The 13,485-nt window shown below is 37.2% G+C and overlaps 1 protein-coding gene across 3 annotated transcripts in view; it reads left to right on the top strand.

Moving 5' to 3' along the window:
- Positions 1–13,102, top strand: part of DYNC1I2 (dynein cytoplasmic 1 intermediate chain 2) — a 65,395-nt gene extending 52,293 nt beyond the window's left edge. For all 3 annotated transcript variants that reach the window (XM_020990958.2, XM_078146972.1, XM_078146973.1), the window contains 4 exons: positions 547–691; positions 8,175–8,315; positions 10,622–10,747; positions 12,446–13,102. In XM_020990958.2, coding sequence (XP_020846617.1) covers positions 547–691; positions 8,175–8,315; positions 10,622–10,747; positions 12,446–12,559 — 526 coding nt within the window. In that variant the 3' untranslated portion in view covers positions 12,560–13,102. The remainder of the gene's footprint in view (positions 1–546; positions 692–8,174; positions 8,316–10,621; positions 10,748–12,445) is intronic.
- The last annotated feature ends 383 nt before the right edge of the window (positions 13,103–13,485 follow it).

Genomic DNA, 13,485 nt, shown 5'->3' with positions numbered 1-13,485 from the left:
CAGTGTTCATTTGAATTTGAACCTTATCCTAGTCCTCCTGATAATTGTACAGTAACATCACGCACACATCTTCAATTGACTAGTATTTCTCCCGCTGTTCCATCTGTTTTGAAATTGTCTAGCTCTGCCTTATCAATTTCTTCCTTAAATAAAATTGAGTATCTAGGTTTCATCTCAAACACAGATCACCCTCACTTCAAAGCTCTTAGCTTTAAAAGTAGCCAAAATTATATCTCTTCTGTGTAGCATTTCTTTGCCTTTCACTATTCTATCAGTTGGAGTATTGGACTATTGGAGGTATGTTGTCAGTACTTTAATGTTTGTGATTCCAAATTTTACTTTCAGCTTTAGAATAAATCTGGACAGGATAACATCCAATATCAGTATGTTGCCCTTTTCCTAGAATTATTTCAATGTGTCATACTGCCCACAGTAAGTTTAGAAAAATTTTGACAAAGTTTGATATTTAAATGTGTGTACACTGTCTGTTTATAGAGAATGTAGCTTCAAAGAGACAAACCTGATTGCTTTTGTTTTGTAAAACAGCAAAGCTGGGATCAGTGAGATGTTTGAAGGACACCAAGGACCAATAACTGGTATCCATTGCCATGCAGCAGTTGGAGCTGTAGACTTCTCACATCTTTTTGTGACTTCCTCATTTGACTGGACAGTGAAACTTTGGACAACCAAGGTACCTAGAATGTTTTCTGGTCATTTTCTCAAAGTTTTGACACAAGGTGGTGCTCTAATATAAGCCACATAGGAAAGTTAAACTCAGATTGTTTGGAAATATTCATTAGTTAAATCAGATTAGATTAAGATAAAACACAGTCATATGTTATATGTTGTATAGTTTGCATTTTCTTTTCTTCATAATATGCTGAGCAAATCCAGTAATACCCCACTTATCCAGACATCCAGTTTCTGGTGACCATCAGAGATGTCCCAGAGCCTCACACTCAAGCCCTATGCTTTGCTGCATAGAAAAGGCCTTTGCTGTTTATCAGAACCTCTTTGCTTTTGTTTTGCACAAAATTCTTAACAAGTTTCTTTATCTGATTTCATAACCCATAGCAGATTAGAATCCTCAAATTAGAAAAGTATATGGACTGTTGGGGCAGTTAAAATAGTAATAGCAAGTACAACTGCCAGTGAAGAACAAAATAGAAAGATCCCTAAAGTATATACAGCCACATCGTATTTTAAAACTGAGAACAGTAATCGTTATTTATAATGAGGATTGTGAATCATCAAGAAAAAATTGGATTGTATTCAGTATCTTTAGTTCAAAGGGGCAGAGAATGCTAAGATATTTTAGAGAGTTTTCCGTCCTAAATGGCTAAAATAATTGTCTTCCTTTCTTCAAGAACCTAATAGTTTACAATTTAAAAATTACTTTTTTTACAACAACCCTTTGAGATAGGTGGTGCCAAGTACTGATTTACAGACGAAGAAACTGAGGTAAAGTACAGTTAAGTGATTTAACAAGGTTACACACGTAGTACCCATTAGAGCTGAGATACGAGCTTAGGTCTCTCCAACGGTGCTGTCTTTTTATAGAAGGATCAGAGAGGAAGGAAAGAAGGAGGGGTGAGGAAAGAAAGAATTAAGGGCCTACTGTATGACAGGTACTCTACAAGTACCTGTGCTCATTTGATCCTCACAACAACCCTGGGAGGTAGGTGCTATTATCCTCATTTTACAATTGAAGAAACTGAGGCAGGCAAAGGTTAAGTAACTTGCTCAGGATCACAGAGCAAGTAATTGTCTCAGGATGGATCTGAACTCAGGTCTTCCTGACTCCAGGCCCAGCCTGGCTGTAGCCCTTAGCCAGCCACTGTGCCATGTGCTGCTCTTAGATCTGACTTTTTTTTCTTCCTCACAAAACAAGTACTAGAGGTGAAACATTCCGTGAAACGCTGTTGCCCTTTACTGACTCTTTTAGTCTAATTCAGAAATTAGTTTAGAAATCTTGAGTTACAGTAATATGTCCAGGTTTGGCCTTAACTACCATAGAAATTAATGTGTTTTCCAAGGCCATCTCCTCCTTTTAATTTAGCTTCTTGGATGAATTGGTTGACTTCCAAAATTCACTGGCTTCATATGTCTTCACTGTCTTGTTTATTGGTCATTAATTTGAGACCTCCACTTTTCCCAGTCCTCAACAGTATCAATTCTGAGGTTGGAAATTTCTAATTGGTCCATTACTTTAAACAGGAAGCATACCTTCAAGAACATTTCAGGCTTCTGCTTCTGAGGTGTAAGACCCCAGCTGCCTGAGGTCACTGCACAACTCTCTTTTTTCCCGTGTGGAACTGTCTCCTCTATTCTTCTAGCTGACTAAGCCAAAAAGGAATTCTCCCATTCAGTAAACATTTGCGAGGACTGTTGTAAAGAGAATTCATCTGTAAGTACAGATTGGACTAGAGGGCCTCCAGTAGAACTTCTGACTCTGAGATTCCATGACGGTTCCTGTAGCTCTCTAGACCTGTACCTTACAAAGATATGTAGCCAGCCCAGAAAGACAGACATGAATGTCTACTGCCTTTTTATGTTATTTCTTCCTATCTCTTTTTCCATTTACTGTTGTCACAAAGACAGTCTTCATATATATCTCTTGCGTCAAACTGTACACAGGGCTTTTTACTTAGTTGACTACGCCATGCTTTCTGTCATAAAGCTACACAAGCAAACTGTTCTAGTTTATTTTTTTATATGAAAAGGGTCATTCATGATATGTCAAAGATTATAATGTCTGCTGCTGGTTCACAGGCCCAGCTTAATATTCTGCATAACTCCTATGTCTTAATAATCACACTCTATTCCTAAGGACTACCCCCATCACATAGCACCCTCCTGTGTTAGTGTAGCCCAAGGAGTGAAATCAAGTATGATTTCATATGTCTTCACATTGACTCCAGAAAATATTAAGGGTTCAACTATTCTGCATGTGCATTTACACATTAATGTACCAGTTCTGCTTTGCACAAGAGGACGAGAATATTAGATATGTATAAATGACAACCTTATCTCTTCTAAAAAAATGCCTTGAGGAAAAATCTTATGAGTAAATATTTAAATCCTGATCCCCAATTTAATTCCAGAGTTTATTATTTTGATCATGTAATTAATTATGCTTTCTCATATTTAACCTAATAATATCAATTTCCATCCTCCTTAAGAAGGAGGAATAATTTGTTAATGATCTGCTTTTTAAAAACAGAACATCATGCCAGTTTCATGCCAGACTTTCATAACCGGTATTTTCAACTTTGTGCATTTAACAAACATTGAATATTTCATATGTCCTCTAGCAGTGAGGACATAATTTCATTCAACACCTCTTCTTTTAAGAGCTTTGATCACCCAAGACAGTTTTCAATATTCAAATTTAAGCTTGGAGAAACTGGGTGTACTAGACATCCTGTTCTGTTGAAACTTTGTGCCCTGAAAAGTCTGGCATAGCCCCAGCATCAAAACAAGATTTCCTGCACTCCCTCACTCTTCCCACACACCCTTTTTTCTTTTTCTGCTTCTTCTTTCTCCAAGTCTTCTATAATCCCTGGAAATCTCAACTTGGCGCTGTGTCTAATTTGGTCTAAAGTAGCTCTGCTTGTGCAGCCAGCCTTTAATCTCTGCCTAGTCAGGAAATCTATAAGGCAGTTGCACAGAGTCCTAGATCATCTAGCTGTTTTCGTTACTTCTTTGTCCTAGCACGGTTACTTAGGTGTTTTCAATAATGCAAAAAAGTAGCAAAAATCCAGTTCGTTTGGGCCAAAAATTGGTCCTTAAATTAAAGTTTGAAGACCAAGAAATTATATCTGATACGTGGCTGTAGGCATTCTAAAGTGAGTCTTTCTGAAAAATCTCTACTCCCAGTCCCCATTGAATACTGAATTTGGAAGCTAGGAACCGGAGAATACTGGAGGTTGTAAATTGTTGTGAGAATAAGAGCTTCTCAGAAAAAAACATTCCACAAGTAAAATTGGTGATTACTTTAGAGCTCTACCCTAATTGTGCTCATTGCATGTTGCCATTAAAATACATTGAACTTTTTGGGGAAAGAAATCTTTAGTGTATGTATGAAACATTTCCATCTGAATAAAACCTTGAGTTGCAAGATCTATCTTAAAGTTGACCGGTCTGACATTTTTTTTGATAGTCATTAACAGCTTAGAATATTGGTTCTCAGAATTTCTTGTTTGGCAATGTCCACAGTCTCTCATGTCTCTTATGACCTCTTTCATATTAAAAACAAACAAACAGAACACCTCATCTGGGTACCTTTCTCAAAGCAAATTATGTCAGAGTTAGATGAATAGGATCAGAGAACCTTATATAGTGTTTGAGGGAAGTAAGGCTAAACTACCAATTCACTGAGCCTTTATCAAGCATTTACCATGTGCCAGGCAGGATGTTAGATACTGGGGATGCCAAAAAGGCTATTGGGTGGGAACACGTACACAAGTAAATAAATATGAAATATGTACAACAGAAATTTAAAGTAATTTCTGAGAGATGCTAAAAACACTAATAGCTTATGGAGGAAGGGTATTCAGAAAGGAGCATCTGTAGGTTGCACTTGGATGAATGAAAAACCATTTGTCAAGCACTGGGCTAAGCTCTTTGGATATGATTACCAAAGCAAAGACAGCCCTGTCTTCAAGGAGCTATATGTGGGTAAGGATACACATGGGTGAGTGGGTCCTCTGGGGAGCAGATTGACACACTCTATCCAGGAACAATAGCAGAGTTGATTTGATGATAGATCATGGTTCCAGCAGTGGAAAGGCATGGGGCAGAAGAGGTAAAGGCATTTGTGTGGTGGCATAGTGGGACAAAAGATGATGAGAGAGTGGTAAATGAAGTGAGACATGTAGCTAGGGCATTCCTTAAACAGCAGTCTGGGAAGGTCGGTCACCAGTCAGGCCAGTGGGGCTGTAGGATGGAAGAGATGTGCCGCAAGGAAAGATAGAGATTCTAAGAAGCAGAGGTGAGAAAGGGGGGGCATTCTGTGCGTGCACGGCAGTCTGTTCAGAGGTACACAGGTAGAAGATGGAGTGTCACGTACAGGGAGCAACAGCTACTCCAGTTTGGCCAGAATATCAAGTGCATCTTTTGAGGAGTAGGGGGTGGAATTATTGTGAAATCAGTCTAGAAAGATAGTCCTTTCAGTGTCAAACAGAGGAGTTTATGTTTTATCCTGCAGTTTCTGAAACAGAGAATTCCCTTGCTCAGGCTGGTATTTCAGAAGTACCAATTTTAAAATCATCTGGAGGATAGATTGAGAGGAGAGAGACTGGAGGCTAGGGATCCAAATAAGAGACTTGTACTAGTCTAGGCAGCTTATCAGTGAGGGCCTGAACTAAGGCATCAGCCATGAGAGTAGAAAAGAGGTATGGATGTGAGAGGTGTTGGCTATGGGGAATGAGTGAGAGTGAAGAATTGAAGATGACTCCATGATTACAAATTTTGGTGACTGAAAGGATAATGTAGCACTTGACAGAAATAAAGAAGTTCAGATGAGGAGTGGATTTAGGGAGATTTGGCCTTCATTTTGGACGTGTTGATTTTGAGATGCTTATGGAGCCGCTAATGTCCAGCAGACCTTTGGTGATGTGGGCCTTGAGCTTAGGAGGGAAATAGGCACTGTAAATGGACATGCCAGAGTCAGCTGCTTAGGGATCATTGAACTCACAGGGATATTGTCTTTGCATTTCTTTAGAACTGCCACCTAACTTCCCCTTTGAGTATACCACTTAAAAATACAGCTGTAATTGCCTAAGTTTTATAGTCCTGTATTTCTTTCTTTAAGGACTACCAGCAAAGCAGTCTTTCCTGACAACAGCACTGGCCCTGGAGTCAGGAGGACCTGAGTTCAAATGTGGCCTCAGATACATAACACTCACTAGCTGGATGACTCTGGGCAAATCACTTAACCCCAATTGCCCTCACCAAAAAAAATAATAATAACCAACATTCATATGGCACTTTATGTTTTATGGGGTGCTTTATATGCATTATCTCATTTATTCCTCAAAAGAATGTCATGAGGGAGGTAACCAGAAACTTAATCCATGTATTTATAGGTGAGGAACTAGAGACATAGAAGTTGTGAGTTGCCATGGTCTCATAGGTACTTCATGTCATTGGATTGGATTCAAACCAAGCCTCTTCTTATTCCAAGTCTAGCATTCTGTTGTGCTTCCCTGAAAGGAAATTTAAATGCCTCCTATGTGCAAGAATTTGTTTCCTTGAAAATCTTTTAGTCCAATAACCTTCATTTTACAGATGAAGGCTAGTGAGGTTAAATTGATTTGTTCAAGGCCCATGAAACCAAAGTGATCTTACTTCTGCTATCCGGGTTTAAGCATAACAGGTTTATTCCTTCTTTTATGTCGTAGTCCTTCAAATATATAAAGACATCTGTCATGTCCTCTTCAGGTTAAACAACTCTGATTCCTTCAGCTGATGCTCATATGACACGGTGCAAGGTCCTTACCATCCTAGTTGCCCTCTAGAATCACTATTTGTCAGTGTCCTTCCTAAAATGTGGCACCCAGAGCTAAATGCAGTACTCCAGATAGCATCTAACCATGGTACTGTCACCTCCAGTGTTCTGGAATTATGCCCATATAAAACCAGCCGGCTACCACATCATACTTTTGGTTTATTGAGCTTACAGTTCTCCAACCACACCACATTTTTTTTTCATAATAAACTTTCATCTCACTACTTCCTCTTCCTATATTTAGGCAGTTGATTTTTTTTAAAACTCTCTTAGTTCCCACACACTATTCTGACTCATAGGTCTCATTAAATCCTCTGAATTTATGATACTTACAATCATGTCAGCCCATCCCACCCCTGGTTGCCATTTTATCATTTAGCCTCATGTTGTTCACTGCAGTTTAATGTGTTAGTCTTGTCAGTCACCTAAATTATAAGTTACCTGAAGGCAGGAACAGTGTCTCATATTTCAGTATTCTCCATTTTATTTACTATAATACCAAACATGTGGAAGATATTTAGTAAATACTCCAGCTAATCCTAAACATATTTGTTAAAATGAATGTTATTGGGTCAAAAAGGGCCTTAGAGATCATTTATTTCAACTCCCCTCATTTTATAAATGAAGAAACTGAGCCCTGGAGGATTGAGCCAGCTGTCCAGGTTTAGAGAGCTAATAAGTAGCAATTGTAGAAGTAAAATCCAGGTGTCCTGATTCCTTAGTCCATTGCTCTTTCCACTCTAGCTATGCTTTATCTCATTTCATTCTTATTCTCCCAAAGCTATCTCTAAGTTATTTATGAAATCTTAATTTATCCCCAAAAGTGGCACGTCATATAGTGGGATGATCATGAGATAAAAGTAGTAGAATATTATTATGCAGTAAAAATAAGAAATTATGAATATGATAGAGTCTGAGAAACCTGGGAAAACCTATTTTGTAAAACAACATTGAGAAACTTTAGAGCTCTGATCAGTGTAGTGACCAGTCAGGATTCCAGAAAAACTGATGATGTAGCTTGCTTCCTACCTTTGGGCAGAGATGTGATGATTAGAGGTATAAAAAGAGGCATCCATTTATAGATATAGCCAATGTACCCATTTGTTTAGCTTGAATACACTTTGGTTGCAAGAAAGGGCTTGGCTTATACTGGGAGGAAGGGAGAAATTGGTAGATAATGAGAATGATGCAGAAAAAAAAGATCATTAATGAAATATTAAAAATATAAGAAGAGAGCAAAAGGAAATTTGGAAGGCTGTGTCCTAAATATTCATTACCCTGTGGTTGATCTCTGATGATGAACTTCTGTGAAGTTAGCTACTCTGGTCTTTAGACACCAGGCATTGGCCATCACAGGTCCAAACTCAAATTCTCCCCAACTTAGGGCTGGCCAGGGCCTCTGCTTGACTGGCACAACCATCAGGAATCCAGAGAAACCTCTGCCCTGTAATGAGGTTATCAGAAGAACCGTATGTAAGCAAATAGGAAATTTTTTTAAAGTAATCCATAGCTTTGTAATCTTAATCCATAGCCACAGTTAATACCATGGAAGCATAGGCCATAAGGATAGTATTTTTTGCATATTATTTTTTATATAAAATATTTTTACTATTTCTTGACTGAAACATTTTTGCATGTGCTAAAATCAATTTTTCCATTTCAGAATAACAAACCTTTATACTCATTTGAAGACAATTCAGATTATGTTTATGATGTGATGTGGTCGCCCACCCACCCTGCCCTGTTTGCCTGTGTGGATGGCATGGGGAGACTGGATCTGTGGAATCTCAACAATGACACAGAGGTGAGCAACAAAATGACAAAAATTACACTGCAAAACAGAAAATTGGAGATTTATTGAATAATTTGTGAAATTCCCTTTATCCCAAGGAATGTAAAAGGGGCTATGTGATTGCAGTTTCATCACAAAGAAGCCAAATAAGCTTTGTACACTAAATAAAAAAGAGCCTGCTGTGAAGAACTGAGAGGAGGAGTAATGTTGGCCAAGAACACTGGGGAATTTCCTTTCATTTCTCAAAAGGACTATCATGTCTCTAATGCCCTGGCAAAGTCTCCATTCACAAGGCAACTGGGGTACTTTACACTAGGAACATAGAAGTTTGATAGTTGCCAGTAGTTGGCATATGTTAACCTTAATTCTGAGTTTCTAAAGTGACTGTTAGCCTTTCTGTTAGAATTGTGTATTGTTCATAGACTACTGGCTAGGCCTTACTTGTATTTGACTGGGAGGGAAAACATTTTAATGTCGCTTTCGTAAGTAATTGAAAACAGTACTATTTTTTTATCCCTAAATAAATAGAAAAATCACCCAAACTCTTAACTTATATGCTAGAATTTGCCATGAAATCTAATCATAAATGTGATTTCTTTTTCTTTTTTCCTCTCAAATTATAACCATATGCAATTTACCAGCTGAAGAGAAGCTTATAATTTTCTTTTTTTTTTTCTTTTTGGTGAGGCAGTCAGGGTTAAGTTACTTGTTCAAAGTCACACAGCTAGTAAATGTCAAGTGTCTGAGGCCAGATTTGAGCTCAGGTCTTCCTGACTCCAAGGCCAGAGCTCTATCCACTGTGCCACCTAACTGCCCCTATAATTTTTTTAAGATTCTGTATTACTGTATAGTAGGGAAATACAGTAGTAGCATTAGCACCCAAAGTTGGCATTGCCACCAAGAGCAGAGCTTTTTGTACTGTCTGTACATATCCCAGTCTCCTGTGTGTTCTCACCTATTTTCTGTGACCAGTGATTTAGCTTCTAGGCCTTTAAGTTTTAATTGTTTTTGCATCCCCAGAGCCAGGGAGTCATTCATAGGCCAGGGGGAATAACTTGAGGATTCTAATAGTGTCTAATAATATAGGGAGTTCATGATGATGATGATGATGATGATGATGATGATGATGATAATCCTCTTGTTGAGCACTTTATGGCTTATCAAGCACTTTCTGTATTGTGAAAGTTAGTAACAATTTTCATTTACAGACAAATGTAAACCATTGCTTATAATTATATCATAGCATCCCAGATACAGGCCTGGAGAGGACCTTAGAAGTGATCTGGTCCAAACTCCTCTTTTTTTTCCTTTGTTTTTTCTTAAGATGAGAAAGCTGAGACCCAGAGAAATAAAGCAACTTCATTGGTATTTTGAATCATTTACTTTTCAAGTTCCTTAACCTTATCTCCTTAGTATCTTTAACCAGATAGCTTTGGAGATAGATTTTGGGAATCATTTTAAAATATAGGTCATTTGTATTACAACCAAATTTAGACAAGTAACACTAATTTTGTTTATTTAAACATCAAGCTCTTAGGAAGAGAACTATAAATACTGCCTTTTGTTTGACATTAGATTGCTGTTTTAAGTACTATTTTTATACAGGAAGATTTTGAGGAAATCAAGCATTTTTCATTGTGTGATAAAGAAATCCCTCTTTGTCATGTATAGATAGACTAGGAGTTAGTAGTTATGATCTGCTTCATTCAGATTGGTTAGAAGGGAAGAAGTTTTGTTATTCCCATTGATTGTCACTGTCTTGGTGTCATTTCTCATGATAGAAGCCTACCCTGCTGCTTTAGTTAATTCATTGACTCCTCTGTGGAACAAGATGGAATACCACTGGAAGCCTGGGATGGTGGTTTATAGAAACTGAGGGTTATGGGTAATGGAGATGCAAACCACAAAAGGCACACTTGTAGTTTAGAATTAGATGCTGGTCTTCCTAAAAGGAATTTTGATTATGTATTTTTAAATTGTCTTACTACTTTTAAGAAGTTTGAAAAGAGTGGGAAAAACAATTCTTTGATCACGAAGGAAGAAATTTCCTTTAAAATCGGGTTTTAGGTTATAGAAGAACTTTCTGTATGAAGGTTTAAATAATTTTCTCAAAGTACTCTCAAGGATTGGTTATAATTTCATTCATAAAACTAGTATGTGTTGACAGGAACAAATGCTGGAAAAATTCTATATCTATTTTAATGTTTGTTTTCCAAAAATGTAGCCAGACTAGAGGAAAGAAGAGTTATACTGTTTTACATCTTTATAGAAATCCTGATGAAACTTTTAACCATGCACTGTATTTTAAATGAATTCAGGTGCCGACTGCAAGCATTTCTGTGGAGGGTAATCCTGCTCTTAATCGTGTGAGATGGACACATTCTGGGAGAGAGATTGCTGTAGGCGATTCTGAAGGACAGATAGTTATATATGATGTGGGAGAGGTATGTGGTTCATTCTTCATAATTCTAACACAGGTACTTGGCTTTCAGGCATTACAGCAAAAAGGCTCTGTGAATGTGATTCTGGCATCATGGTGGTGGTTTGTGTACTTTACAAAACTGTATGTGGTTGTGAAGACTAAACAGACTGACCAGAGTGAAGTTTTCCCCCCAGCTGGCTCATTCTGGAGTTAGTTGCATTTTAAAAATAGATAATGTGACACCACCACCACCACCACTACTACCCCACCTCCCCAATAGAGTAAGATAAAAATTTGATAATGTATTGTATTTCTAATAACGAAAGGTGCTGTAGTTTCAGAAAAACTTACAAAGAATTGGAGCTAAGTGTTCTGGTCTCTGCATTGATAGCAATATGCAGAGATGCTCTTTTGCTCTGTTATTGGATTCAGTAAGACCAGGCAATGATCCAACCAGAATTTTCTTCTGTTTGATTATCTCAGTGGTAACCAGAATGTTAGCACTATTATTTGGTGATTGTGTGAACTGAATTAAGAATCCAAAGACTGATTTTAAAATCATCACAGTTGGCACTATAATTTGGAAAGGTAGAATGATGCTGGCAAAATTTAGTGAATGAGATGTTCTGTCTCCTTTTTCAGGTCTATAATTATTCCGTGTCTGAATTTAACAACATTGGTAGGGAAAGAAAGAGAGATTTACATTAGTATCATACTTCCTATATTCAGGAAAGACATAAATAAAATTTAAACTAATATTCAAGGTTGTCGAAAGATATAGATTGTATTCTTGTCTTTCTTACTTAATTTGGTCTCTGAATTTTGTGAATCACAAATAAAACCAAGTTCCTCCTATCTCCCCTCTCCTCAATGTCCATTCTTCCCCAAACCAAACACGGTTTATTTTGGTCATTATCAGATATATCAGTTTCTCATCGAGAAGGCCATGGTAGGGAAAGGATTATTAGGAAAATCTCTAAGTACCCACAGTAAAAATTAAGGAGGAGGAGGAGGAGAAAGAGGAGGAGGAGGAATTAGGAGAGCAGGGAGGGAATAGGAGTCTGACATTTGTTAGTGTTTGGGAATATTTCCTTTTCTTTTAGTTTCTTCTTCCTTTCCTTCTTCCTTCTCTTACCTCCCTAAACTACTTCCCGTATTACAACTCCTTTTCACTGAGGTTGAATTCAGCTCAGACGATCTCATTAAGGTAATCAATGTCATATAAATGATCAATAGATAACCTTCCTAGCAAACATTTTAATCCTAACTATCCAACTGCCAAACTTCTAAGGAGTTAAACACAGAATCAGCATTTTTTAATGGCATGTAGCTTACACGTCCTTCACCTTCGCTGGTGGCTGTGTACTCTACAAAGCTTAGTCATCAGAGGGAAGAGAAGTTTGCCTAGCAAAAGAAAATCCATAAAGTGCTATGTAGGCATTATATTTACAAAGCATCATTATTATTGTATCTTGTGCTGATGGTGATAATAGAGAAGTCATTTCTAGTGCTGTCACAACACATTTCACAAACACCGTTCTTTTTTTCCTGTAAATGTTGTAAGTCATTGTTATAGTCCCAGTGATTATAGAAAGGCCATTCAGGCCAATGATTATTTTTTAGTGGAAAAACTATTTGAAAACAAACAGAAATGATAGTGGGTAAGATGATCTCTTTAATTTCTTTCAGCATGCACAAAACATTTTCTTTCTTTTAATAGCAAATCGCTGTTCCCCGCAATGATGAATGGGCTCGATTTGGGCGAACACTAGCAGAAATTAACGCAAACCGAGCTGATGCAGAGGAGGAAGCTGCCACCCGCATACCTGCTTAAATGGGCTTTATGCTAGTAGTGGATTGGGGACTGATTCTAAGTAGAAATTAAAACTCATAGCATGCTTCTGTCTAAAGGGAATTGAAGGGTGATCTTGTGGATTAAACTATGGACTTAAAACATGCATAGCTCTTTAATGCAAAAAATTCTTGCAGTGTCACTTTTTATATTCATATTGTTATTGGATTTGTGTAATTTTTAATACAAATGACTTTTGCAATATGCAGTTTTTTCCTGAATACTTATACAGGCATATATTTGCTATATTAGTATCTTGAACTTTTTTCAACCTATAACAGTATACAGTTGTTTCTGAAAGGTGTAGATTACATAAATTCCACATATTTTTCAATAATCACTTCTCCAGGTAAACACAAGATAAGTTAATCTCTGACCACTAATATGTAAGAACATTGTTTACTGTTAACCATTAAAATGCATGTACCCACTCAAGTTTCATCTTTTCTGTCCTTTTTCATAACTATGCTTCTTTTAAAGTAGTGACAGCTATGGCTACAAATAAAAGAATCAGTCTGTGTCAAATCCAGACTTTTATTTTGAGTTACTGCATGAAATTTCAATTTATCAATCACTATTATACCTCCTCTTAGTTTTATTCTGGTTCCAATAGTTGCTTTCATAATCTTTTACTGAGTATTCTATGCCAATTCATCATGCATTGATATTTAGAACATGAAAGTGGTTATTTTTTTCTACGTTGGCTTTTTTTTTCCAACCAGGACATATTTCAAAGGGCAGACAAATCTTGTAATTTTTCTGCTTGTTTGTGATGTAACTGTCTATATCTAGCTCTATTTATAGCTAGATAGATAGCTTTTTATCAAATTACCTATCATATCTGCTAATTTTTAGATAGATCTCTATATATAGCTAGGTGCAGCTAGATAGAGGTCTACTTATAGTTT

This window comes from Phascolarctos cinereus, unplaced genomic scaffold, assembly GCF_003287225.1.
Source record: "Phascolarctos cinereus isolate Bilbo 61053 unplaced genomic scaffold, phaCin_HiC Scaffold_726;HRSCAF=1367, whole genome shotgun sequence".
NCBI lineage: Eukaryota > Metazoa > Chordata > Mammalia > Diprotodontia > Phascolarctidae > Phascolarctos > Phascolarctos cinereus.
Note: the sequence above shows the minus strand (reverse complement) of the source record. Positions and strands in the feature narration are given on the sequence as shown.